Here is a 26619-nt window from a genome sequence, read left to right as displayed (position 1 = left end):
TGAAAAAACAATAAACATTTAACAACTTCCTTTGCTTTTACAAAAGTAGTAACTGAGCATTTTAAATGTCAATAAGACACTCATTTGTTGTAATTTTGTTGATTGCTGGTTGCGGAGTCACCTCTAAAGGGGGAGCTTAAGATAATAAAAACACACATATTTGCTGTAAATTGATGTTGTTATCCCAGTGCAACTGGGCAAGAAATAGTCCAGCACATTTACTGCAAAGGTTTAATTTAAACCACTATCAACATGTTGGGTACTAAACCCAAACCTACATATGTGGCCCAGATGAGTTCAGTCTAATTAAATCCTGTCAGGCTCAGTTTTGTCTAAAACTGCCCAGAAGTCCAGTCCCACCATGGGCATTGGTTTGTCTTCAGTACTGTCTCATATCACGAGCCGTCCTCAAATTGGAATGAAAGTATTTACTACTTATGTATATTTCTAACCTCTGTACATGCATAAGACACACAAACTCCCCAGATATTCCAGCGCTCTCAAACGCAAACCCACATACCCCACTCCAAGCACATACCACAATATGCTAGCGTGTGATGCAGAAGGGGTGCGTGTGGACTCGGCTGCAGGGCTTGTTACAGCCTTTGGAACTTGGATTTCATCTGAAAATACAGCCCCACATGATGGAAGTTGTTGCATAAAATTGAGACACGCTTCTACATACCTTGTAAAAATGAAAACAGCAACAAAAAAAAAGAGAAAAACAAACTGGCTAGTCACGCATCTTGCACAAGTGGGGAAGCGAGAGCAGCTATGATAGCCTAAGGATATTTTCTACAAGGTTGGCAAGTCTGCAGGTTCTGTGGGTGTGACTGCGTGTGCATTTGTGTTAATGTATGAGTAATGATCTACAAGGGAGCTGGCCGCAGGAAAGCAAGGGTAGGCACCCTCCTGTGAGCGCTCTAGTGTGAGAGCCATTGTGCAGAGTATACAAGGAGGCCGCCTGCTGAGAGAGATGCACAGGCTTTTGGTATCAGATGCCATGCTGGAGATATATGGAAGATTCTTGTCTCATGTTTAATGAACTGTCAGAAACTAGATTATATGAACTCTGTTAAGGTTGTTAGGTTCAGCATAAAACTGTTTTTGGCAACCAAAAATTAAACGGCTTATAAAGCCCAGTGTATACATTAACGCCAAGAGAATAATATCACTGTGCTAATTTCATCAAGCGAATCGTCAACAATTATCCGAAAGAAGAAAGTCTGTTCTGAAGTGTTTACAAGGCTTGATACCACACTTTTGGAGCTCTAAATAAGGTTAGTAGATTTACACTGCAAGGTTAAACATGGTGAACTTGTGTTTATCACACCATCCCCTTGACTCAGTCAGATAACAAATACTCCTTGGCACTTTGGTTCCTGAGATGTAGACTGATTGTAACTTAGACTATAAGATCTTTTTTTACCCTTTAAATACAGTTGGAAAATGGTCTCCATAGAGATTGTCAGTCTGGTAAGACATCAGTCAGTCTGTGGTGATAACGGTGTATTTCAGGTATGTGAAGAAGCCTAATGCTATATAATTTGGGAGGCTGTGTGGGCGTTGTGATGACAAATCAGGGTGTATTAGCACCCATGTGTCTTTTGTCTCAGGCCAGCAGCGTTTCTGGCATTGTTGATTCCAGCAGAAGAGCGCTGCTTATTCTTTAAGCCTTTGTGTTGATGCTAACCCAGTGCAATTAATGAAATGCTGACAGACACTACACACACACACACACAACTGCAGCTAGAATGATGCAACTCACGCATGCAACAAATGGGTGTGCACAGACTGTATCCAGTCACTACAATGAACTCACACTTCACACAAAAGTCACCAGACCAGAGGAATAACAATAATTTTGCTTTTATGTGAAACCAGTAGACAGCTGAAGCATGATATTATATATATAAAAAATACAAAATGCAAGAACTCTAAAGATAATATTGCAAATAATATGACTAAGGATGGAGTAGTCTCTATGACACATTTATACACACACACTCACACATATAATATTACTCAGGACATTCTTAATGCTTTAAAAGTTATATGGCTTCAAATACGTTCTTCCCTCTAGTATTGGTGTTAGTGATTCATGTCTGGATATTATAAATATTATTGCCAAACTGACTGTGTAGGATGATGGACTGGAGTTTTTCGCCCACACTCATGACTTTTTTTTTTAAAATAAACTTATGACACATAACTTGATGACACACAAGCGGGTTGCGTAAATTTTCGGAACAGGAACTTAATCTCTCTTAGTCATAAAGTCTCGCACAGGGTTTGGAATGACCGCCCCCTGGAGTGAGGCAGAGAGGCTGGAGAGGGATGCGGCGCTGCCAGCGGTTTCTCCGTGCGGCAGCCACGAATTTTGAGGAGTCACGAAATCCAGTTGACATTAATCTGATGGAAGTCTGATGAAATTTTGGAATTACGTATGTTTACTTGTCAAGTACAAGTACACTGTGCAGGTCTTTGTGCTTTTACTATTTCTGCTACTTTATACGTATAGTACATGTCACAGTGACTAATACCTTTCTTTATTGAACAGATATTCTAGTTACTACAGTTTTTAAAAAAAACATGCAAAACATATAATCACCTTGTAAAATATGATCAGCTAGAATCACATGTAATTAAATGTTGTGCATCAAGAATAATGTAACAAAATTAGTACTTGTTTTGCTTACTTGGATTACATTTTGCTGATAAAATAAGAGCCATGAATACTGCCTTCACTAGTAAATATGCATAAGAATATGTTTAGAACTTTACATCGTCATCTTCCCCAGCTATATATTTCTACCTATTTGTGTGTAACTATTTCTACCTACAGTATATATTTCTAAAATAGAGTTTGAAGTAATGGTGTTATTATAAAATCTATATTGAACATTTAAAATCAATTTAAAAAAATAAATAAAAAATACAGACGCATCATCAAAATGTAAGACTCAGATTCAGATTCAGTTCAGAAAACTTTATTTGTCCCCGGGGGGCAATTTAAGGCACAGGCGAGCAGCTTAACGTGCAAGAACAGACATTTTAAGGTGCAAAAAAACAGAAACAGAGCAAGATACAAAATACAATTATGTATTCTGTATTATGTATTCTGTTCTTATTATGCAGCACAGTGGACAATGGTAGCATATTTAATGCTAAATAAAGATTTTTAGTGTTGTTGGTGGATTCATTGGTTGTATTTTATGTTGTAAACTAAAAAAACAATTAATGCGTTCAAAGCTGATGTTTGAATCATGAAGGTAACACTACTGAGACATTCATAAATGTTAAATTAGTAAAAAAAATAAAAAAATAATGCATATTATGGTACTCCAGTACATTGTTAAAAATAATCCATTTTACAGCCATGCCATGTCCACACATCCAGAGGGCTGCAGCTCCTAAACCCTTTCTCTACAGTGTAATGGTATTCGTGCACCAGACGCGGTCCAACAGCGCCATCTATGGACGGAAATACGTCCCTGCGTCTTCTCACCGCCCGGACTCCACCACCTCACCGCTGCAAAACACACCACAGGCCAAGGCTGCTGTCTGTCTCCGACCAAGAATAAGGAATATCACCAAGATGTCTGACATGGAGGACGATTTTATGTGCGACGATGAAGAAGATTACGACCTGGTATTTGCGAATGCAATCACTTAGTTTGCTTGTGACTTTCAGCCGTTTGTCCGTAGAGCGCTAATAGTGGAGTAGCGACTGTACGCGCTAGCTAACGTTAGCTGTTTAGTTAGCATGTTGGCTAATATCAAGCTGACAGCGGATGAATAACGTTAGCTTCCTAGCTGGCTTGTAGCTACTATGCATGCGGCTAATAGTAATAATCACCAAACACATCGGATGGCTAGCCTTATGTGTATGGGCTCGGTTGCCGTCTAAATTAACCAACGGGCAAACCAACGGGCTAGTTAGCGTCTGTGACATTGGCTAACTTTACGTTAGCTCGTATTTGCAGAATAATATGCTTAGCTTTGTGTTAGCGAGCTGCGAGTTTCTGTTAAACTTTTAAGTTTGAACTGGGTTTTGTGAATTGGACTTTGACATGTGTATGTGCTTACATTTAGGAATACTCAGAAGATAGTAATTCGGAGCCAAACGTGGACCTGGAGAACCAGTACTACAACTCCAAAGCCTTGAAGGAGGACGATCCCAAAGCAGCACTTAGCAGTTTCCAGAAGGTGGAGTCGTTCTCCATGAAAACAATCTGTTCTCTGTTGTTCTTCGAGTGTGTGTTATTAGAAAGCGCAGTATTTGTCATCATCTCTTGATTTTTTTTTTATTTGTTTTTTTGTGGTCAGGTATTGGAACTAGAAGGAGAGAAAGGTGAATGGGGGTTCAAAGCACTCAAACAGATGATCAAAATCAACTTCAAGCTGGTATGCTATGTATCACTTTATCATACACCATTTGTTTACTTCCCACTTGATATGGCTTATTTAAGAGCGGATTTCTGTATTTCTCACCCGTGTAGACCAACTTTCCAGAGATGATGAACAGGTACAAGCAGCTCCTCACATACATCAGAAGTGCTGTCACCAGGAACTACTCAGAGAAGTCCATCAACTCCATACTGGACTATATCTCTACCTCCAAACAGGTATGGACAAATAGCATGAGGTGAAACTTGCAGTGCCGGGTGTTTTAAGCTGCGTCTTACTGACATGCACTGCCTGTGTTGCTAGATGGACTTGCTGCAGGAGTTCTACGAAACTACGTTGGAGGCTTTGAAAGATGCAAAAAATGACAGACTGTGGTTTAAAACTAACACAAAGGTATACAAAAAAAACTTAACTGATTCCAGATTGTCTTACATAATCAATTCCCAGTAAAACAGATGCACAGATATGTTTTTTGTTTATTTTCCACAGTTGGGGAAGCTGTATTTGGAGAGAGAAGAATATGGGAAACTGCAGAAGATCCTCAGGCAACTCCACCAATCATGTCAAGTAATTCTTCCTTTTAATAAGTATTTTATAAGTATTAGAAGTATTTTTTTGACTGAAGTCACTATTAAATAATTGGTTATTTAATTTTATGTCAACTATAGACAGATGATGGAGAGGATGACTTGAAGAAAGGCACACAACTGTTGGAGATCTATGCTCTGGAGATCCAGATGTACACAGCACAAAAAAATAACAAGAAACTGAAAGCCTTGTATGAGCAGTCACTTCATATTAAATCTGCCATTCCTCACCCGCTCATAATGGGAGTTATCAGAGGTATGATAGTGCAGCTCATTCATTTGCAGAACTTAGTTTTGCGTGTGACTGTCACACTTCGTATTGTCAGAACTGTTTGCTGAATGACCTGTGCTCGTTTGGTTTTGGCCAGAGTGTGGTGGGAAGATGCATCTGAGGGAGGGTGAGTTTGAGAAAGCTCACACAGACTTCTTTGAGGCCTTTAAAAACTACGATGAGTCTGGAAGCCCAAGAAGGACGACATGCCTGAAGTACCTGGTCTTAGCAAACATGCTGATGAAGTCAGGAATAAACCCCTTTGACTCTCAAGAGGTATGACAGTTATTGTTACGGTTATAAGTACGTATGTGCTTTTATCTAGTGTATTAGTATCTAAGGGTGCTTTCACACCCTGTTTGTTGTTTTGAAACAAGGAGCAAGTCCACTTGCAATTGCTTCCTGGAGCAATGTTGACACATTATCCACAGGCCGATAAGACTTCTCTACCAATATACAATATATTATGTAACCAAGCAGTTCAATGACGAGTCTTTGAAAGAAACTGTCGGGTGAATAGGTCTTTGTATGATGTCACAAAACTTTTTGTGATTGTGTTAAGGGCTCGGCAGAATAAGTAAAGGTTAAACATAACGTTGTAACAATAAAATATAAGTGTAGGTGTGAAAGCACACGTAAGAATATAAAGCAGAAAAATAAAAAACGACACAGACCAGCAGGTTTCCACATAATTTTGTACAGTTTGAATTTTTGATAAAGCACAGTTCAAATATGTGTAGTCAGAAGGATTTCCTAAAAGAATTTTTTGAGTTTAATCAGTGAATATTTACTTAAGTTTCAGGACTTTAACTTCTCATACTTTTTCCAAAGGCCAAACCATACAAAAATGACCCGGAGATCCTAGCGATGACAAACTTAGTAAGGTAAGGGTGCATTTATTTAAAAAGAAAATATGCATTTGTAATTTGTCAACTTTTGCTCGTCTGCTGCTTCCGTGTTTGCTCTCTTTTGTCCTTGTATTGACATAAATAACAGTCTCTGTCTCTAATTGCTTAGGTCCCATGCACATATATTTAAACATTTTGTTACATTAAACAAGAAACTAAGAAAACACACCCAAAACTGTAAAAAGAATAGTGTTGACATGAAAGTGTAATATTTTGAAATGTGTTTGACGGGATCAGGATGAGAGTTTTTTGTATGGGTCACGGAGAGACAATGTATATCATGAAAAATAACAGTGACTGTTTTGCCTTTCAGCGCCTACCAGAACAATGACATCACTGAATTTGAGAAAATCTTGAAAACAAATCACAGTAACATAATGGACGACCCATTTATTAGAGAGCACATAGAGGGTGAGTAGTAAACGTGACTTCATTCTTCATGTGTTGGAAAACCAGTGATTTTTAAGTGTAGCTGATTATGTGTTGCTGTGTTGCAGAGCTCCTGAGGAACATTAGAACTCAAGTACTTATCAAACTCATCAAACCGTACACGAGAATACACATCCCTTTCATTTCCAAGGTAAGATCATGTGGTCAAAACGTGTGCTATACACAGATGTTGATGTCTATCTATGTGGACAATTTGAAAAGTATTATTTACACTTTTAACTGCCAACTGAAAAGCATACCCAGCATATCTGTGTAAATGGTATAATTGGAGTAAAAGCACAAACATAATTAATTCTGTGGACGCAGGTGTTACACAAAATCTGATTTAGCAAAGTAAATAAAACAGATCTAGCATCAACACAGTTTATTGATTATTATAAAAGAATGATGAACATAATTGTTAGATTATTAATCTAGATTGCAACATATCTTATCAAATATTTGCAGTGTATTGAATTTCTTTTAAATTAAATCTCAGCTGACACAGATACTGTATTTACAGACGTGACAGTGAGTCGTTTCTTCTTTTCCCATGTGTTTCAGGAGCTGAACATCGACGTGTGCGACGTGGAGAGTTTGCTGGTGCAGTGCATCTTGGACAAGTATGTCACTCCCTCTTTTGCATTTTGAACAAAAAAATAGCTTCCTTCCTGTAAGTAGTTATAGTTCCTCATAGTTTGCATCCTTAGGCCTTTAAGTACGTCAGGTGTTGGGGATTAGTAGTTTCTGTTGTATCTTGCACTCAATTGATGGTCACATTGTTATTGTGATCTGCTATTTACGGCCTCATATCCCAGCTCGACTGGTTTACTGACGTAATTGAACTGGTAGGAAACGGAATCAACAGATTACAGTAACTTCTTTTGCACTTTCTCTTGCACAAGAAAGTGGAAATAGGCAAAAGTATTCATATTTTTTTCTACAATCTGCTATTTTTAAGAAAACTAACTTTTGTGATTTCACTTTTAATAATGCCTCCTATTCCCTTTTTGTCTTTACTGCATAATGCTAATGAACAGATCTATAGGAAGACTAGTAACTGAAAAGCATTGAATTGGGAACCTGACTGAACTACGTCTTAAAATTCGCCCTCACTGAGTTTAATAATTTTTTTGCTTTCGTTTATTTCATAGCACAATCCATGGACGAATTGACCAGGTCAACCAGCTCTTAGAACTGGACTACCAGAAAAGAGGAGGGGCTCGCTACACGGCTTTAGACAAATGGACAAATCAGCTGAACTCTCTCAACCAAGCCATTGTTAGCAAGCTCACATGATGGCATGTAAAATCAAGAGACAAGGAAAATGGCATGTTTGAATACATCCATCAAAGTATGCTACTGTGCTTCTTCAAGTATATCCTCTGAGACAAAGATGCACCGCACAGGTTTTGGGAATGCATCGATTTCAAGAAGGCTCCAAGAACGTGTTCAAAGTGTGTTGTTTTGTCCCGATGAGAGGAAATCACACTTATTTTTGTTTTTCATGTACTTGATTGGCAGATCCTTCCATGTGCAACACACAAACGCTTCGGTTGTTTGAAAAAAAAAAAAAGAAAAAATACAAAAAGAGTCCAAATGTGTATGAAAGTGTGTACACAGTATTTTAATGTATACTGTTGCCTGGTGGTAATAAAAGGATTTCTCTCTGCACTAAAAGGATTCAGCTGCCTTAGAAATAAATGTTTTTAAATGAGACACTCACTCAACAGGTCAAAGTGATTGTCAGCTCTGCTATATGTACGGTAAACACAGATGATTGAAATAGTGTTTCTCTCAGACCCACAGTGGAAGCCACAACAAGGAAGACAATATAAAAATACATATATAATACAAGTAATGCACGTGGGATATGGCCTATATAAGACATTTACAAAATACATTATATATTATATAAATATATTTAGGGTTAGAATACATTTTAGTGTAAGGTACATTTGTGAAAACTAATACAGTCTAATGTAAGAGTCCTGCACTAAATCCTCATTACCACTGAAATGTGGTATTTCAACCGTATGACCGTGTTGAAGAATGTAGCCTAACCCACTGACTAATACTGGATTGTCAAAATAATAGAAACACGTCTTGGTATAACACAATAGAATACTACTACAAACCACAGCCTCCAAAATGTAAACTCAAATGAGTCAACAGCTTTGTCCAACTTATTTTAAACAAATGCTGAATGCTATGGCCTTCATGCAGCTAAGATTTAATGGCGGACTGTTACAATATAATGTCTTCGTCTTCCCTAGTGTACCTAATGAACTGGCGAGTGTGACTGTATGTGTTTTACTTGATTGTAATCTCTCTCAGAGGAGTTATTTGTGTGCGCTCATGACGCACTGCAAACTTTTCTGGGCCTCGGCGGCTTCCGTTCCAGGTGACTCCCATTTCCACAGTGACAGCAGTCTCTGCTCCTCTGCTCCTCGCCTCCTCCAGTCCAGGCACACAGCTACTAGCTAGTCTGTGGAGAGCGCAGCTAGCTGACGCAGCAGCGTCCAGCAACAGTTAACGGTGGGCTCTAGTTAGTTGAACTGGGTGTGAGTCAGTCTAAACCTTTAGTGATTGTTTTTTTACAATGAAGAAATTAAAAAGACCCGCATCCTGACGTCCACATTGTGGTCAATGACTGTCCGTGGCGGCGTCGGTGACTGACATGGACGCTAGTGACAATAAGGTACAGTTTATTTTAACGTTTTTAATTCTGTTGTTGTTGTTGTTGGGATTTTTTTTTTTTTTTTGGCTAACGCTTTAGCCTGTGGATATGGGACATAACGTTAGTTTACAATGCCGAGGCCCAAAATCGGACGCTTTTTTTTCTTTTTTTTTTTTTAAATGTTATTCATAATCCGGCTATTCCGTTATTGTATTTACAAATAGTAGTGTAGCTTATTGGTGGTTTAAATGAGCTGTTTCGGCCATTATCCACAACAACACCGCGATATTTTTTTTGTGTTGGTCATAGAACAGAGCAAGAATGGCAGTTATCCTATTTGGCTAGCATGCTAACGTTAAACCAGCTAACGGTTACTAACGCCTTTTTTTAAAAAAAGAAAAAAGAAAAAAGGTAGCGTTTAAGGCATTTATTTTCTTTTATTTCACTGCTTGTGTTTTTGGTGAAACTGTCAAAATGATTTGGATTAATTTTAAGCTGAGCTGAGTCCAAATAAAAGACAGCCTCGGTTAAACGTTAGCCCGGCTAGCTAGCTGAAGCTAACTTAAACATCTCAGCTGTCATTTGACGGCGTCTGTCATTTTAATCAGAGCGTCAGCTGAGCGGCAGGTAAACTGTGGCAGTGCGTTTGATTTTGTGATTTTTTTATTTATTTTTGTGCCACAATTTGGAGAATCAGACTTCATCGAAAGCTTTCGATCAGGGAGGAATGTGTGCATGAGTGTTGTTATCGTCAGGAGGCGGAGAGGTTTCGTAGATCGTCACTAGAGGAATGTCTGGTTCTTCTGCATGTATGTCATTCCAGTGAGACTGTCAGCTATGCAGAAAGTTTTGTTTGGTAGGGTTTGGTTTCCTGGTGCTTTTTTTTTTTTTTCTCTGCCCAGTGCTTGAACCGGTTACCTAAAACAACGGTGTTATTTTCTCGAGCCAAATGTCAGCTTTCCTGCCTCGCAGCTGACAATGTGTAATCAGTTTCTGCCCTCATTAATGTGTAACCTGTTAAACGCTTCAATGCACATGCCACTTTCTACACATCCCGCCCTGCTTTTCGGGACAAACTCAGATTCTGTCTGATTAGTGTATGTGAAAAGCAACTGGTGTGGGAATAGATGCTTACACAAACAGAGGCTTGTGAGATCAGTGGACCCCAGTCTAATCCCAGTTCTGTCATCACCAATGGATGCACATCTGGGTCTGACCTCACTGCCTTTTTTTTTTCTATCACAATTGCAGCTATTCTCACTCACCATCTCGCTAACGCACAGATATACAAAGACGCCCATGGCAGAGTCAAGAGATGTAACAACCCTCTTTGACTTCCCTTGCATTTTAAATAGCTGGAGTTCAAGATTCACCACGAGTGCGCCGACACCTCCATGCCATGGCCTGACGGATAATTAGCTTATCTTGTAGTACTGTTCCTACTTTATCCTCTCAAACTTAATCCTATAACAACACCCTATCAGCTATACTGTACTATAACACAAGTTCAGACCTGCTAATGTAGTTCCAAATCCTTGTGGACGTATCAGTCTGACCATGGAGGCTTACTACTACTAACCCTGTTTTCACAGCCATAGCTACTGAACCAGCTGAGCAGGGTTACACATTAAACATGCATCTTTAGATGGGATCGGATCTAAAGATTACCTAAGGAAAAAGTGAGAGAGCCACCCACCAACAGTAGCAGTGGGAGACAATAGCTGTTTGTGTGACATCCACTGCTTCACTGATACTCTATTCATACGTCCCGCCAGAGATTCAGAGAAGGGAGGGCGCGTCTTTGTACCCTGAACCCTGTCACCCCTTCTCATCATTTGCAAAATAGCAAATTAGACCATTGTCACCACGTTTTGAAGTAAGGATCCCTCAGCTCCTTCAGTTTTAGAAATTGGAAACAAAGAAGGGTGCTATATATATATTTTTTTTTATCATTATTATTTATTTATTTGGAGGTTTGGGACTAAATTTGATCGATTCTGTAGCAATGGATAATTTTAGTTTCTTCACTATGCAAAGACTTAAGGACTTTGGAGGTAAAAGTGTGTAGAGCAATGTGGAAAGTCTTTCTAATACACAAAGAGTACACCACCAAGCATAGCCTTCCCACTAGTGTTGTTTTTGGCGGCCTGTTTTAATTTTAGTTTTAGTCTAGTCTTTGTGTCAAGCTGTCATTTTAGTTTTTACTAGTTTTAGTCATGTTCATACTCTTTTTAGTCTAGTCAAGTTTCAGTCAACTAAAAGTCTGAGCATTTTAGTCTTATTTTAGTCAGAATTATCCATGACTATGTTCGTCTAGTTTTAGTCGACGAAAATTGTATTTTAGTCTCTTTTTAGTAATGCAATTCTATTTAACCCAGTCAATATAGTATAAGTACCTTGTAGTATAGACAAAACCAAAATTTTCTTTTAGCCAAACCTATTTCAAACAAGGTTCTTATTATCTTATCTCCCTATCTTTCACCACAAGACATTCGGTTTTATTTTCCACTTCGATGTATTTAAAGTTTTTCCAAATGTCTTCTCTTCTTCTTCTACCAAAGACCCCCGGCTGGCCGGCCATCGTTCCCTTTCTCTGTCACGCTACTTCTAACTAATGCCGCGAGTGGAGCTTGAGGAAGTGACGTCGCCTGCGAGAGAAACGGGCTCTCTGGACACAGGAAACAGAAAAACTACAAAATAATAATAATAACGCGACTAAACAAGACAAAATAACGTTGTAACATTTCGTCTCTCGTCTCGTTTTGGTCAAAGAAAATGGAGAGACATTTTAGCATAGTTTTTATTTTGTAAACCACATTTAGTCTCGTTTTTATTCGTCAACGATATTGCATTATACATTTAATTATAGTCATCGTCGCATGACCAGCATTTACGTTACGTCTCGTCTCGTTTTAGTCACGTGATAAAGGTTCGTTGACGACAATATTTAGTCATAGTTTCCGTTGACGAAAGCAACACTACTTCCCACTTGGCTTTCTGTCTTTACAGAACAATTGATTTAAGCTTCTGATTGAATTTGGAATTACTTGTATGTTTCAGTTCAAAGCGTTTGTTCCAATGTGCCTTTTTCTGTGGCCACTTGTCTCATTACCTACATTACAACAACTCGTTGTGTTTTGCACCATAAATTTGGTGACACATAAAACCACTGACTGACCTGAAGAAAACATTGAGTTAGTGCATATATGACTTGAATAGGCCATTATCATGCCTTTGTCTGTTATAAAATGCCAAATTGTATTAACTTAATTGCTTCAATGGTTGATTTATTTTGCTTTTAGGTATAATTTGTGCATGTAAAATGGCCTTTTGTTGCCGAAGTAGTCTGCTACTTCATGCCACAGTGACATTCAAAGGTTATTTATCACCTGGTTACTTTTCTTCCTCAAGGTATAACCATTGTGATGTGCAGTGTCATGTAAATATAGGGATGATGTAGGGCTACAACTCTGCTGCTTTACACTGATTTCAGAAGCAACCAATAAAGATAATGTGCTGTTTAGCGTCTTCAGTCTTTGTTTGTTCTGCTGCCTGTCAGTACAGGATCAACTGCCCATTTGCGCACGCGTGACGGTAACTCTACTTGGACAAACTGCCCGAAATGCGTTGCCAGAGACGTTCAGAGTCATTCTGCGCTGCAGACGGGTTAATTGCATTAAATTTTTTAAATCAGATTAACCACGATGATGGAATTAATCCGCGTTAACGCGTTCATTTTGACAGCCCTATGTTGGAAGACTACGTGGCATATCATGTACCAAACTTCCGTCTTGCTGTTTTTCAGTTTTTGCGTGAGAGTTTAGAAGTGGTCCCAAACTAAAAGTCCTTAAGTTGACAAATGAGCCTGCTATACATGTCTCGTCATAAGGTCCAGTATTTGTTCCTTGGTGCTCTCGGCTACTTTGAGGAAAATAAACAACACAAGCAAGCATCAGCTCTGAATATGTATGTGCACACTTAACATTATAAAGGGTTCATAAATACCCACTAAACCAAACTCCAAACTTCTTCTTCTTCTTCTAGACCATATTGTTAAAAAGCTGGTCGTTTTCTATATTAGCCGTTTTTTCCTTATGTTGCATCCCTTGTTTACAGACTCTGACAGCTGTGTGTTATGTCACTTTTTGAACTTTACTGACGCCGGTTGTTGTAAGACTTTAAACCTGCTGCGACTGTACCAGGAAATGCATTGTTCAACTATGATTACCACAAAGAAAGCGAGAGTGGTCTATGTACATCGCTTTCTCTGTCTCCGTTAGACACTGGCTCTGCTCAAGTTATTAAACCAAAAACAAAAAAGCCCTGGACATGGATCATCTCACAGAGTTACACTTTCAACAGTGTTTTCTTAAGAGTGAAAGACTGGAAAAATACCTTAGCAGTCTTCCCAAACTTTATATGCAAGCAGTAAAATCAAATCAGATGGGTTTTCATGACTGTGTTGATATGGCTTGTTGCGCACACCCTTCAACTATCTCCATTTGATAGCTTGGGGTAGGCAATAATAACAAAATCTAATATAATCAGTTGTACCATTTAGATGCAGACATAGAGAAGGCAAACAGTGAGCTTAATGACAACAAGCCAAGAATGTGCCAAGCTGATATGTCCTTAGACCTGCGTCTCTCTCAAATGCGTCATATATGCGTCAAGTAATTGGCTGCCGTTGTTCACAGTGTGACAGTAATTGCCGCTCATTTGTTTCTGTGCAGGATGTGAAGCTGTCACCTGAAGTGGAACCGTTCATCCCGCAGAAGAAAGGTCTTGAAGGATCCCTAGTCAGTATGAGTTTATCGGGCGAGGCGGGCGGAGGAGGAGGAGGAGGAGGAGGAGGAGGAGGAGGTGGGGGTGGAGGTGGAGGGATAGGAGGAGGCAGTGGAGGGGTGGAAACCACTCCCATACCCAGCTACCTCATCACCTGCTACCCTTTCGTCCAGGAGAACCAACCCAACAGGTACTGTTACTCTGTCACGGCAGGGGACATTTTGAAATGGACGAAACTGAAAAGTCCCTCGCTGCAACCCCTTTTTACCATGAGCTCATGAAACCAGTATGCTTCATGATAATCATCAAGTGTTGTCAACTTTGAAATATTGCTTTTTAGAGGTCTGGTGAGTTTTGAACAGCCCAAGAACAATGTTCTCTTTTCTGGACTACTACTTCTATTTTTGGAGTAACTCTGCACTGTTATTATAATCAGAAGAGAACACTGTGTTCCTTATGTTGTGCTTCACAAAAAAAAAAAGATCATGATCAGATTCTAAACAGTGTATTGAGTCGGAGCCTCGAGATTGCTCTGTACTGTAACGCTACGTAATTATGAATGGAAACCTCCCCAGTTTTACGGAGTTTACACGGAAGAACAGTCTGCGTTTCCAGCGACTCTTTCTTTGTCCAGAGTGATCTGCTGTATCCTGCACACATCCGTTCCTTTGTTTCCTTCCCCGCTATTTGAATGCAAGGAAATGCCCGCTATAGTGGGGTGACTGTGAAAATGTAATCTGGATCCTTATCAGCATTTGTGCATACCATGTACATACTCCCTAACAAACCAACCATCATGCACAACCCTGCAGCATTACATGTTTCGACTTCTGTCCCGAGCTGCTCTCTTGCTAAATAAAACCTCTCTTATAATATGTAGGGCACTTGAGCCCTTCTGACACTGCATCATGTTAAGAGAAAATATAAACAGAGAGGTTTTACACCAAGATTACAAAGTCCAAAAATTATAGAAGTTGCTTGGAGTATCTCTGGTTTTAGTTCTTTTTGGTTGAATATTAGAAATAATCTAACTTCTTGCTTCTTTGCTGCTTCACAGGCAACATCCTATGTATAATGGAGGGGAGCTGCGCTGGCAGCAGCCTAACCCTACCCCTGGTGGTCCATACCTGGCCTACCCCATCTTGTCTTCCCCCCAGCCTCCTGTATCAAATGACTACGCTTACTACCAGATTATGCCTGCTCCATGCCCACCTGTGATGGGCTTCTACCAGCCGTTCCCTGGAGCCTATGCAGGTCCCGTACAAGCTGGAGTGGTCAATCCTGTCTCGGCAGATGTCGGTGAAAGATCTCTGCCTCTGGGGCCTGCATATGGAATGGCCAATCAGAGGGGGAGAGGCATGGTTCGATCCAGTGTTCTCCCAAAGGTAAATAAGATTCCTGCGATTCTGTCACGCTGACGCAATGTGTAATTTGTATTCTTCCTCGATCTTTTTAATGATTACGCCCTGCCTTTTTTTCTTTCTCCTACAGCAACATTTGGGTGTGTGCCAGCCTCCAAGGGGTCGCCGGCCTCCAACCAGAAGTGTGGCTGTGCAGAAGGAGGTGTGCACCTTAGGGCCTGATGGTAGGACCAAAACTGTCATGTTGGTGGACGCGGCACAGCAGACGGGTAAGAACGCAGCTACAATAACTAAAAGTGGACTTAAATCTCACCATGCAGACCTTTATACACTATTTCTCAACATTACAAAAACGTATCTCACCATAAAGCTTTAGAAGCTTGTTAGTAGTGGCGAGGTTCTCAAGCTGAATTTGTCCAACATCAATGATTTTCTTCTGTCCTGTGGCTGAAAGAAAGCTTTACACATTCCAGACTTTATTAAAGTTAGCTAATTTTGAAAACAACACTTTTTCCTGTCAGTGAGGAAACGGGACACAGTTCTGGTAATAGGAGCATCTGGTCTTACAGGTTGATGATGCTTGTGCTTAACTTCTGTCAGAACTGGAATGCAGGGTTTCCTGTTGGATAAGTTAACATGTGTGCAGCTCATGGTCTCACCAATGAGGGCTTCTGAAAGCACATGACCAAAATGTCCATGGCTTGCTGCTGAATTGTTTTGCTGTTCACCCGTTGTTTTATTAAGACGTGATGATAAACATATCATACAGTCTGTCAAAGTAAAGTTGGTTCAGCAAGTCTCCATTAATTCATCTAGAGTATTTATGTTGCTTAGTCATGATTATGACAGAATTTTTATTCCACCTTTTTAATTTTACATCTTTCTCAGATTTCCCAGGTGAGGTGTCGGGGCGGTGTGCTGCTGAGCGGGTCAGTCCCCTGCTGTGGAAGAACCGAACAAAGCGAAGACGGGCTTCCCACCCTGCTGAAATCTACAACGAGCAGGGCGCCAGTGAGGCGGACATAGACAGCGACAGCGGTTACTGTAGCCCCAAGCACAACCAGGCGACCGGGGTAACACAACGAGCGGCAGAGAATACAGCAGCACCTATGGTATGTAGACTTTATTGTCATCTGCTCCAGATCCAGCAGACATACAGTTATATAGAGGATTTCAATCTGTGAAGTGACAGTACTCCATAGATAGATTTTAAAGGCACAGAAAAAGATGAAGCATCTACAGCTTCAGGAATGTGATGCATGAATGACACAAAATACGTCGTGAAATTTGGTTACAAGAGGGAATAAAATAGTGGGCTTGGTGGAAGTGGTTAAGGGCTGAAATTTAAAGCTGCATAAGCTTATGCCTTTTTGAGCAAATGTACCAGAAAAGACGTAGGGAAATGTGTTTGCCAATTGTCAGATTGTAGTTTCGTTGGTGTAGTTTGAATCACAACCCTATCACTTGTTTTGATTCACATTTCTGAAAGTGTTCACGTCAGTGCCTTCGTAGCAGGATGCTTACAAGACGTTCCAAGTTAACAAACTGTCCTTGAGTCACTGAACCACATCATATCCCAGCTATCTTGTTTTTGTTATCAGCTGTCTGTCAGAGGCAAAGACAAAACAAGCCAAGAAAATGAGATTCCATAGATGTACCGGAAATAACACGTATGATGTATCTCAAGGTACAGAGCAAATACCAGTGCCTATATTCTCTAACATTTTTCTGTTTTCTGTGTTCTTAGGGAGTGGAGGCTGGTGTAATGACAGGTAAGTTTTACGCTACCCACCTCTTTTTGAGTGAAGTGTTAAAATCGTCTTACTCATCTTCACACCGTTTTTCCATAGCCACATTTATTATGCACCTTAAGACAATATTTTTCTACTAAGCGAGAAAAGCTCTGCAATATTATTGTATTTCATTTTATTTCCAATTTTTGCGCAGGTACCTGGGTAAATGTAGCGTCTCAGGCTACCCCGAAGAGCTGGGGGGACAGAAACGGCCAGTTTCACAGAGCAGACCAGCGGAAGAATCCTGAGCAGAGAAACTTCTCGCAGGTAAAGTTGTCTCACTTAAGCGGACATTGACTCAAAGTTGTCTCCTGAACAACTTTGGTGTTGCCTTACATACAAGTAATGCCTTACATGTCAGAAATTAGAAAAATGTAGTATACTACATACTACAATTGTGGTACTGCATACTGACTGAATGTGTGAATTAACTTCCTAGTTTTTGCTGTATTTCCTGCCTAAATACACAGGTTAAGAACTAACTGAATGCTAGTGATACTGTCTCACCTGTGTGTTCATTATCATTCAGGATTTCCACAGTGGCTACTCAGGGCGTATCCCGCCCAACCAGACAGAGCAACGACCACAGCCAGCAGCGGCCACTGCCACAGATCTCACTCCAGAGCCCCTCTACTTCGAGGTGAGAGCTGCTTTCTTGACATTTTCATTGTAATGTATTCCCAGTGCAGCACTGTTATCATCAAACTCATGATTTATTCATTTTACTGAATTTACATGTTTTTATTTTTTTTTTTTAAATGTGTATTTGCTAGGATGAAGATGAGTTCCCAGATCTCACTACTGGAGGTGCTGTTCAACGCAGCAACAAACCAGAATCCACTGCAGTGCAGACGCACACGCAACCTAAACTGCCCAAAAACCTGGTAAGAGAGAAAACTGTCTTTGAAGGCTGTCCTTGTTATTAATAGTTGGGTACCTTTCTCTCCGTCAAATGATTTGATGCATGTCTAGATACACAGTCCAATTTGCACGCTGAAATTCAAAACACATTGAATGTAGATTTGATTCAAGATTTTATGGTAGGTAATTACTTACTTATTCCTCAGTCTTTGCATTCCCACGTAGTTAAATAAAGGCAGTCATCGATCCCTGTCAGTACAGTTTTGCTTTTTCCCAGAAGAATCTTGGTTCTAGCACCAGCTGGTAGCTTTACGTGTATTGACTGTTCCTCCCTGCAACTTACTACTTCACATCGGACATGATTTATTTGTTTCTGTCTGTGTTTGTTGTGGATACTTGGATCAGTATGTGATGAAATGTTGACAGCAGAAGAGGTGCAGGTCAGATAAACTCTGTAAGACACACAGGCTGAAGAAAGTACAGAGGGAAAGACACAAAGTATTTTGGAAAAATTTCTGTCTGACAGCTGCATTTTCATTGTTCACATTTTTCTAATTTCATTCAGAATTTGTTTCACATTGGTGGCTGTGTACATTTTGCAATAAAATTACTCACTCATTAAGTGATGTTTACAACCCTACTAAATGTTTTTTTTTTGTGTGTGTCTCTACGCGTAGCTGGATAACCTACCAGAAAACTCCCCCATCAACATTGTGCAGACACCTATCCCCATTACAACTTCTGTTCCCAAGAGGGCCAAGAGCCAGAGGAAGAAGGCTCTGGCTGCTGCCTTAGCCACTGCACAGGAGTACTCTGAAATCAGCATGGAGCAGAAGAAACTACAGGTATAAATCTGCTGGTGATTTTTTTAGATTAAAAACACAACCTTCTGGTCCTCATCATTAGCCCGTTTATGATACATATTCTTCTTCTTTCCTCGCCCTGCAGGAAGCATTCACCAAAGCAGCAGGGAAGAAGAGTAAAACCTCTGTTGAGCTCGACCTGGGAGACATGCTGGCAGCTTTGGAGAAACAGCAGCAGGCTATGAAGGCCAGGCAACTCAACAATACCAAGCCACTGTCTTTTACAGGTATTCATTAACTCAGACATCAACAAGCTGCTTTTAAAATGAATACAAATTGACAGTTTGTGTTACTTCAACTAAATACTCTTCTTTTTGAGGTTCTGCTTACAGTGCCAATCTGCCTGCTTGCTAACTTTCTTTTCTTTCTTTCCAGTTGGAACAACTACTCCATTCCACAGCACAGGCTCTACAAGCGTGCCGTCCATGTTGAAGGGTAATCAGCAACAATACTCAGCTTCACACAATGCCCTGGATTCCACTGCACCCCGTATCAAGAGAGGGAAGGAGAGAGAGATCCCTAAAGTCAAACGGCCAACGGCCCTCAAAAAGGTTGATGTTTTGAAATTAAATTTAATGATTTGATAGTATTGTGAGTAATGTATTATTTACCCTGGATACATTCTATACAAAAGAGACATATGATCTCCTAAACGAACTTGTCTTTGATGTTGTTTTTATTCTAGATTATCTTGAAGGAACGTGAAGGGAAGAAAGGCAAGCCGAGTCTAGAACAAGAGTCTGCAGGCCATGAGGAGCACGGGGACGAGTGTCTAAATTTTACTGATGATCTTGCACGAGAGCCTGCCTCACAGGAAGGTAAGGACAGTTCATTATTAATAAGTGAACACGCTGAACTTGTACCCACGCTTCTTAAGAACTTCAGTTTCTAATTTTTATTATTGATCTGCTGTCTGTATCGCAGAGAATGGTCTGAGCGTGCCCAGTGATGCATCCCTTTCCCCGGCGAGTCAGAACTCTCCGTATAGCATCACCCCGGTGTCCCAGGGTTCTCCTGCCAGCTCTGGCATTGGGAGTCCCATGGCCTCTAATGCCATCACCAAGATCCACAGCCGACGTTTCAGAGAGTAAGTACATGCTCTTAACCCACATGGAGGGGAAAAACACAACAATGACAGATGAGCAGATATTTAGTAGGATTCCCTGGCCCTGGAATGTGTGAAAAAATGCACAGTGTGGTAAAAAAAAAATAAAAAATTTAGTAAAGCAAATATTTATCCCACTCAGAAGTCACAGAGCCTTGGCTGTGAGAAGCATACTCCCAAAGCTAACGGGTGTTTTTTAAGGCGGAACTGTACAATAAAGAATTGTAGAGTATGGCACAGATGTCTAGCACATTGTCCTTTCTCAGCAAAAATGTATGCCAGTTGTCACAAACAGATCTTTGTCCCTCTGTGCCGTCTGCTGTAGGCCTATTGTGTCAGCCTACCACTCTCTAACAGATTTTGCATTTAAAGCCTCCAGAAGGCCTCTGTAGCCAAGCTCCTCCCCTCAGCTGTGATCGCCAGGACACTTGTTCCTCAGACCACACTGTGTCGACTTTCCGACTGATTCTTAACACCCCAAAGCTGCCGGGAGTGTGCATGCTTTCTGGTGGCCCGGCGCTTTCACAGCATGCAGGGCCTGTCGCAGTTCAGGAAAGGGTCAGACAATAGTAAAGTGTAATAACATAAACACTGAAGACAGGAATTTAAACACACGCTAGTAGTCATTAACAGCTATGTAAATTTAGAGTAAGAGTAATTTTGAGCCTTGTAGGGCTTCAGTTAACGGTTATTTGCCTCACAGACTGCTCTGACGGTTATTTTTCAAGTAATTGTTTGGTCTGTAAAATATCACAAGCTAGTGAAAAGCGGCCATCATTATTTTTAAAATCCCAAGGTGACACCATCAAGGTCCTCATTTAATAAACGATTTATTTAAGATCTAAAGCCTCTAATGTGTGACAGCATGATTTGTGGTGGAAATATATATATTTTTTCTTTTCCTCCGTCTGCAGGTACTGTAACCAAGTGCTGAGCAAGGAGATCGACGAGAGCGTGACTCTGCTCTTGCAGGAACTGGTTCGCTTCCAGGAGCGAGTCTACCAGAAAGATCCGACCAAGGCCAAATCCAAACGTCGCCTGGTGATGGGTCTCAGAGAGGTCACCAAGCACATGAAGCTGCATAAGATTAAGTGTGTCATCATCTCTCCCAACTGTGAGAAGATCCAGGCCAAAGGTAAACGTTGCAATAAGGTCTCCGGCATTAGTACATGTTTGATCACTCTCTCTGCTAACATTTATCTTCAGTAGAAAAAAAAAAGTCACAATCCCTTATTATTAGAAGATATTACCAGACCAATAGATGCCACCGAAATAGCATGTTTTTGTACACTGCAGTGTGTTCAGCTTCATTCACTCGTATTCTTCAACCTTTTGTTAATTTATCATCTCAGATTTGATGCATTTCAGTTACCAATTGTCTTCTTCATTGTAGGTGGTTTGGATGAAGCTTTATACAACGTAATTGCCATGGCTCGGGAGCAGGAGATCCCGTTTGTGTTTGCCTTGGGTAGAAAAGCTCTCGGACGCTGCGTTAACAAGCTGGTGCCTGTTAGTGTTGTGGGGATTTTCAACTACTCCGGAGCTGAGGTAAAGCACATCCCTCTAAAGTCAATTGATTTTAATAAATGTATGTTAAGGCTTTACAGTGTCCCTGTAGTCTGTCTTAACAATGGATCAATGAATAAACAAATTGAAAGTCAGTAATTGTCAATATAGAGCAGTAAAGACACTATAAGTACCTCTAACAGACGCATCTAGAAGCATTAGTTTTTTTTTTGTTTTTTTTTATCTGTCATCGACTAAATTAAATCTCTCCACCTCCTTCAGGGACTCTTCAACCATTTAGTATCTCTAACAGAAGAGGCTCGGAAGGCCTACAAGGACATGGTGTCAGCTCTGGAGCAGGAGCAGGCAGAAGAGGCTCTGAAAAATGACAAGAAGGTCCCACACCACATGGGCCATTCTCGCAACCACTCTGCTGCCTCAGCCATCTCCTTTTGTTCCATCTTCTCTGAGCCCATCTCAGAGGTCAATGAAAAGGAGTATGGTAAGCTCAGTCCTTCCGTGCTCTCTGATTAGTATCTAATACATCTTACTATTTTTTTTTTTTTATCCTCAATCTAAAAAAGTACCTGTTGTATTTGTTGTACCTCTAGAAAAAAGAGACGAACATTAAAAATATTAGATGATTTTTTTTCGAGCAACAATTTAAATTAAACTTCTCATGGTGAAGCTGCTTCACCTATGTTTTCGTAGCATGTAAATGTACTGATTTACTTTCCATCATCGTCTGTAGTCCTGCTCCTTTGAGAAAACGAAGTATAACCGTTGTATTTCGTCTTCAGAGACCAATTGGAGGAGTATGATGGAGAATTCAGATGCCCTGGAGCCCGTGGAGACTGAACCGAGTCGCCCTGCGCCTTCCACAGCCACCCAGAGAGAAAATGAGACCCTGGCAGTCCCCAGCACCAATGCTGTCCCCCCCAGCTCCACTGCTCCTCCGTCCAGGGCGGTGCCCCTGACACAGGGCGGCGGCGAGAGAGACGAGGTCCGAGTCGACGACCGATTGGAGTTGGCCTCTCAACAGAGCACAGAGACGGGCTCGCTGGACGGAAGCTGCAGGGGGCCGCTGAACTCCTCCATCACCTCCACCACGTCCACCCTGGTCCCGGGGATGCTGGAAGAAGAAGAGGAAGAGGATGAGGAGGAGGAGGACTATACTCCTGAGCCTATTTCTGTGGAGGTGCCTAGCCTGAGCAGCCGCATTGAATCCTGGGTGTCCAAGACCCTGGAAAACCTGCATCTGGGAAAGAACCAAGAAAGTACGGAGGAGGAGGAGGAGGAGGAGGAGGAAGAGGACGAGGAAGAGGACGAGGAGGAGAGACGGCAGAGTGAGGACGAGGAGGACCTTGATACAGTGGACATCACGGAGACAAGGACGGAGGGCAAAGAACAAGTGGAGGCTAAGAAAGTCACCGGTTGAAATCCTCCCCCTTCTCTTCAGACCTGCATTCATTCCCTCTTCCCTCTGTTGCTTTCACACATCCCCCCTCACAGCAACCAGCAGCCTTCCTCTTTAGTCTTTAACCCCTGACACCAGACATAATCTCAGGTATCCAACCAACCCACCACCTTCTACACACAGACTATTAACAACGCATTACAGAGAAATTGACCAACTTAAAAACACGCAGGCTCCGCAGACGACGGCTAACACGGTCCGATGGAATCGGCGACGCCAACATTAACCTTGTCATTTAAAAGGATGCCCTCACTTCTTCAGCCCATAACCTGCAACACTTGAATTCAGAGGGAAGCTTTTGATTTTTTTCCTCCTCCGAAGCTGAACTCTTCTAGAGTCTGTGGGAGCAAGTGACGAGTGCTAAAAGGTGTTGTTCACATAGGAGAAGGTTGGAACCTTTCAGCTCCCATCTTACGTTAATCAGAGCGCCGAAGGTTTACAGCTCTGCAAGTATTTGTGTGCTTGTGTGCGTGTGTGTGTGTGTGCGTGCGCATGTGTGTGTGTTTTACAGACACGGTGTCTGCGTTCATTTTGCTGTGTTCATTGGCTTTACCTTTGTAAATAACGTGTGTATGTGTGTTGACTTTCACCTCGCTGCTCCACGAGGGAAGGAGAGAGGTGCATTTTTTTAAATAACTGCTTGGTTGGTATTTAGCTTTCATCACAGAATATTAAAGTGTCAGGGGTTCTGTCTTTGTACCAAAACCACCCCCCACCCGTTGGTCTTCAGAGAGTGTTTTATAAAATACTAAGTGTCTCATTCTGTATTCAGATGATTCAAATGACTTAACTTCTAAGAAGCAAAACGCGCTTTGTGAATATAACCTTGTCTAGGTGGTTCTACTACAACATGTAATGGTTTGTCATAATGGATCTTGCCCGGTGTGAAACTAGTTGGGGTTGTTATCATCTGAATGGAGTTGTCTTGAGTTCCCAGATGCTGTCTGTGCTTCATATAAAAACAAAACAAAAAAGTGTTCCTGTTTTGTTTCTCTCTAGTGTTTGTCCTCTGGGCTCTCGCGCCGTCTCTCACCAGTCCTCCAAGCACCATTTGAACAGCTCTATCGCCATGACCAAGATCCATCTAGAAGGATATGTACCTAACGTTTTGGTAAATAAACTGTTCTGACGCAGAACTTGGCAGTACTTCCTAGATAGCAAAGCACTGAGGCCTATGTGTGTAGTTTACAACATTATAAAGATAAGTAGTTGTCCACTGGTACTCATGAAGTTCAGAAAAACACCCCGAAAATCAAGTGAAAGATGATTTAAAAGAATCATTTTAGAGAGTTTCTCCGCCAGCCAGTCGGTATCAATTCGAGGCTCCGTCAGTGGCCCTGAGTCACCCACAAAGTCATGCACATACCTTTGTAAATACAAGTGTACAAAAGAGATTTTGAATTGTACTGGAGGGGAAATGAAAACAATCATCCTGTCCTTAAAAAAAAAAATATAAAAAAAAAAAAGCCATTTGATACTTCTAACATTTTAACAGTTGGAATCCAATTTGATAACGGTATTTGATAGTTAATAATCATGGTGAGATGTCAGCCCGTGGATAATGATGCAGTGTTTGAGTGCAGTACGTCGGGCTGTATGCAATGTGAAGCCCCGAGATTGGGAGATGACGAGTGTGCTGAACATCACACTGGGGATCATGAAAGTATTTCTGGTGTGATTAAAGGTACGCTGTGTGTAGGCTCTTATTGTTTCTATGACTTCCATCAACGTGTTTGAAGTATGTTAAATGACAACAAGTGTGTATTTTTTTTTTTTTTTTTTTGCACTATGTAAATACAGTACTGGTAAAGGTCTTGTAACTAATGTGAACAACAAAAAAAACAACCTAAAACAAAACAGAAAAAAAAATAACGGTTCAATGAAGTACTTTTTTCAGCGTGTTCTTTGTCTTTATATGGATATTTAAGAGCGTCTCCTCCAGACTGTACATCACTAGCAACGTTGTTAGAGGCTGTTTTCCCCATAATCCTGTTATCACTCTTAACCTATATGGACTGATGATTAACATCATTAAAAAGCTGTTTAAGTAAAATCTTTTGACTGATGCCTCCTTCTCTGTCCGCTGTTGCGTCAGCGTGTGCGCGGCCGACGCAGAGCCCAAGCGCATCCGCTGAAAACTGATTTACTACTAGTCTGATAAATGATTCATCGTTTGAGTCAGCTTTCAAGAAGAGGATGCCGGACCTTCTCCCTGAACTATGAAACTATTTCACTAATAGTTTTGGATTATTGAAACAAACTGTAAGACATAATATAGGCTTTTTTTTTTTTTTTTACTGTATTTCATAGAAGAAACATGATTAATTAATAAAATGGTAAGCAAATTATGGTTATATGAATTGTTGATTGCAGGCCTAGACTGTAGTTTTAATGAACAACCACTAGGAAGGGACAGAGCTCTGCTGAACATTTCTAAACACCTCTTTATTGTCACATCCAACTTACAGTATGCAAGCCATCTGCAATTAAGTTATTAACCCTTTGAATTCATCGATTTGTCGTGTAGTTCCACCATAAGAGTGGAAGTGCTCTTGCCGTCTGCCCTCTTTTTTTTTTGTTGTTGAAAGACCGTGATCTTTAAATCAGGATTAAGTCCGGTATGTAAAACACTCCTTAGTCGTCAGCCGGTTTCTTGTTCTGATCTAAATCAAGCGGAAATGCAAATGTTTCAGTAAAATCCCCTTCCTCTTGCGTGTCAGGTCATTTGAATAATATATGCATTGTGATGTATGTAGATCTCTACACTACAAAGTGTGTATGATTTAAAATCCCATTTTCCTAAATTAGGAGAGAGCATATTTAAGGGAGCAAGCTAAACTAGTAATGGATTAATAACGCACTTTAACAGCATCTCTGAGCTGCAGCTGATGTTAGAGGAGAGGAATAGGGAACTCATGCACTCTATTGGCTCTGCCTCAGTGTATAACCGTGCGTATATGTGTGTGTGTGTGTGTACAGCATGAGTCACCCTGCCCGCCCGTGATTGGACGGTAGTTTATGGGTGAGGGAGGGGAAAGAGAGCGTTAGGGGCCGTCTGTCAATCTCTCCTCTGCTCCATTCACACATTCATCTGCATGCACCATCATAGAGATAACGGAAGTGAGCGAGAGCCTCTCATTCATAAAAAAGAAAAAAAGAAAAAAGAGAAGAAAGTTCATTCATAAAAGCTGCACCGTTCTGCCGTGGCTCGGGAAGGAGAGGAAAAAGACAGAGGGGAGGAAAGTTGGTGTGGAGGTGAAGCAGAGCTGGAAGCCTGGCAACTGACTGAGAAAGTGTACGGGTCAGTAGGATGGGACTGTACTCAGCGTGACTAGAGCGGAGCAGTCTGGACTTTAGACCACACAGGACAACCCCGGTCACACGCTGGTGAGTTCAATCTAATGTAATGCTGTAGCAGGTATCCCCTCAAATAATAAATAAGGACACAGCTAACAAATGGCAAAGATTGTTTTCTATAGATCGTCTGATTAACAATATCTGGTGTCACTGTGTAGTCTTCAGTGTGTGGCAATTGTGACTTAAATTCCTAGCCGGTTTTTCCTTTTTTTTTACTTCCAGCTCC

General features: G+C 40.9%; 2 protein-coding genes across 4 annotated transcripts; both read left to right on the top strand.

The window, feature by feature from the left end:
• Window positions 1-3453: 3453 nt before the first annotated feature.
• cops2 (COP9 signalosome subunit 2) lies at window positions 3454-8868 on the top strand. The gene is made up of 13 exons (XM_084541563.1): window positions 3454-3652; window positions 4096-4209; window positions 4330-4407; window positions 4503-4628; window positions 4714-4803; window positions 4900-4977; window positions 5079-5253; window positions 5366-5544; window positions 6100-6152; window positions 6490-6587; window positions 6674-6756; window positions 7170-7228; window positions 7760-8868. The coding sequence occupies exons 1-13, from the start codon at window positions 3599-3601 to the stop codon at window positions 7902-7904; spliced, it is 1332 nt and encodes a 443-aa protein (XP_084397689.1). The 5' UTR covers window positions 3454-3598; the 3' UTR covers window positions 7905-8868.
• A 23-nt stretch (window positions 8869-8891) lies between these two features.
• Window positions 8892-25268, top strand: secisbp2l (SECIS binding protein 2-like). 3 transcript variants are annotated; one of them, XM_084541562.1, is made up of 18 exons: window positions 8892-9306; window positions 14019-14260; window positions 15128-15455; window positions 15562-15700; window positions 16320-16543; window positions 17179-17203; window positions 17379-17491; window positions 17754-17864; window positions 17998-18108; window positions 18763-18930; window positions 19034-19175; window positions 19324-19499; window positions 19634-19766; window positions 19873-20035; window positions 20968-21188; window positions 21447-21601; window positions 21842-22061; window positions 22360-25267. In XM_084541562.1, the coding sequence occupies exons 1-18, from the start codon at window positions 9286-9288 to the stop codon at window positions 22995-22997; spliced, it is 3330 nt and encodes a 1109-aa protein (XP_084397688.1). In that variant the 5' UTR covers window positions 8892-9285; the 3' UTR covers window positions 22998-25267. The 3 variants fall into 3 exon arrangements, 2 of the variants coding, with proteins under 2 accessions (XP_084397688.1, XP_084397687.1); XR_014698982.1 differs by lacking the exon at window positions 8892-9306 and having other exon boundaries at window positions 13360-14260; window positions 22360-23424; window positions 24036-25268; XM_084541561.1 differs by lacking the exon at window positions 8892-9306 and having other exon boundaries at window positions 13360-14260.
• The last annotated feature ends 1351 nt before the right edge of the window (window positions 25269-26619 follow it).

The sequence above is a fragment of the Chelon labrosus genome, assembly GCF_963514085.1.
Source record: "Chelon labrosus genome assembly, chromosome: 3".
In the NCBI taxonomy this organism is placed as follows: domain Eukaryota; kingdom Metazoa; phylum Chordata; class Actinopteri; order Mugiliformes; family Mugilidae; genus Chelon; species Chelon labrosus.
This window is presented reverse-complemented; position numbering and strand designations above follow the sequence as displayed.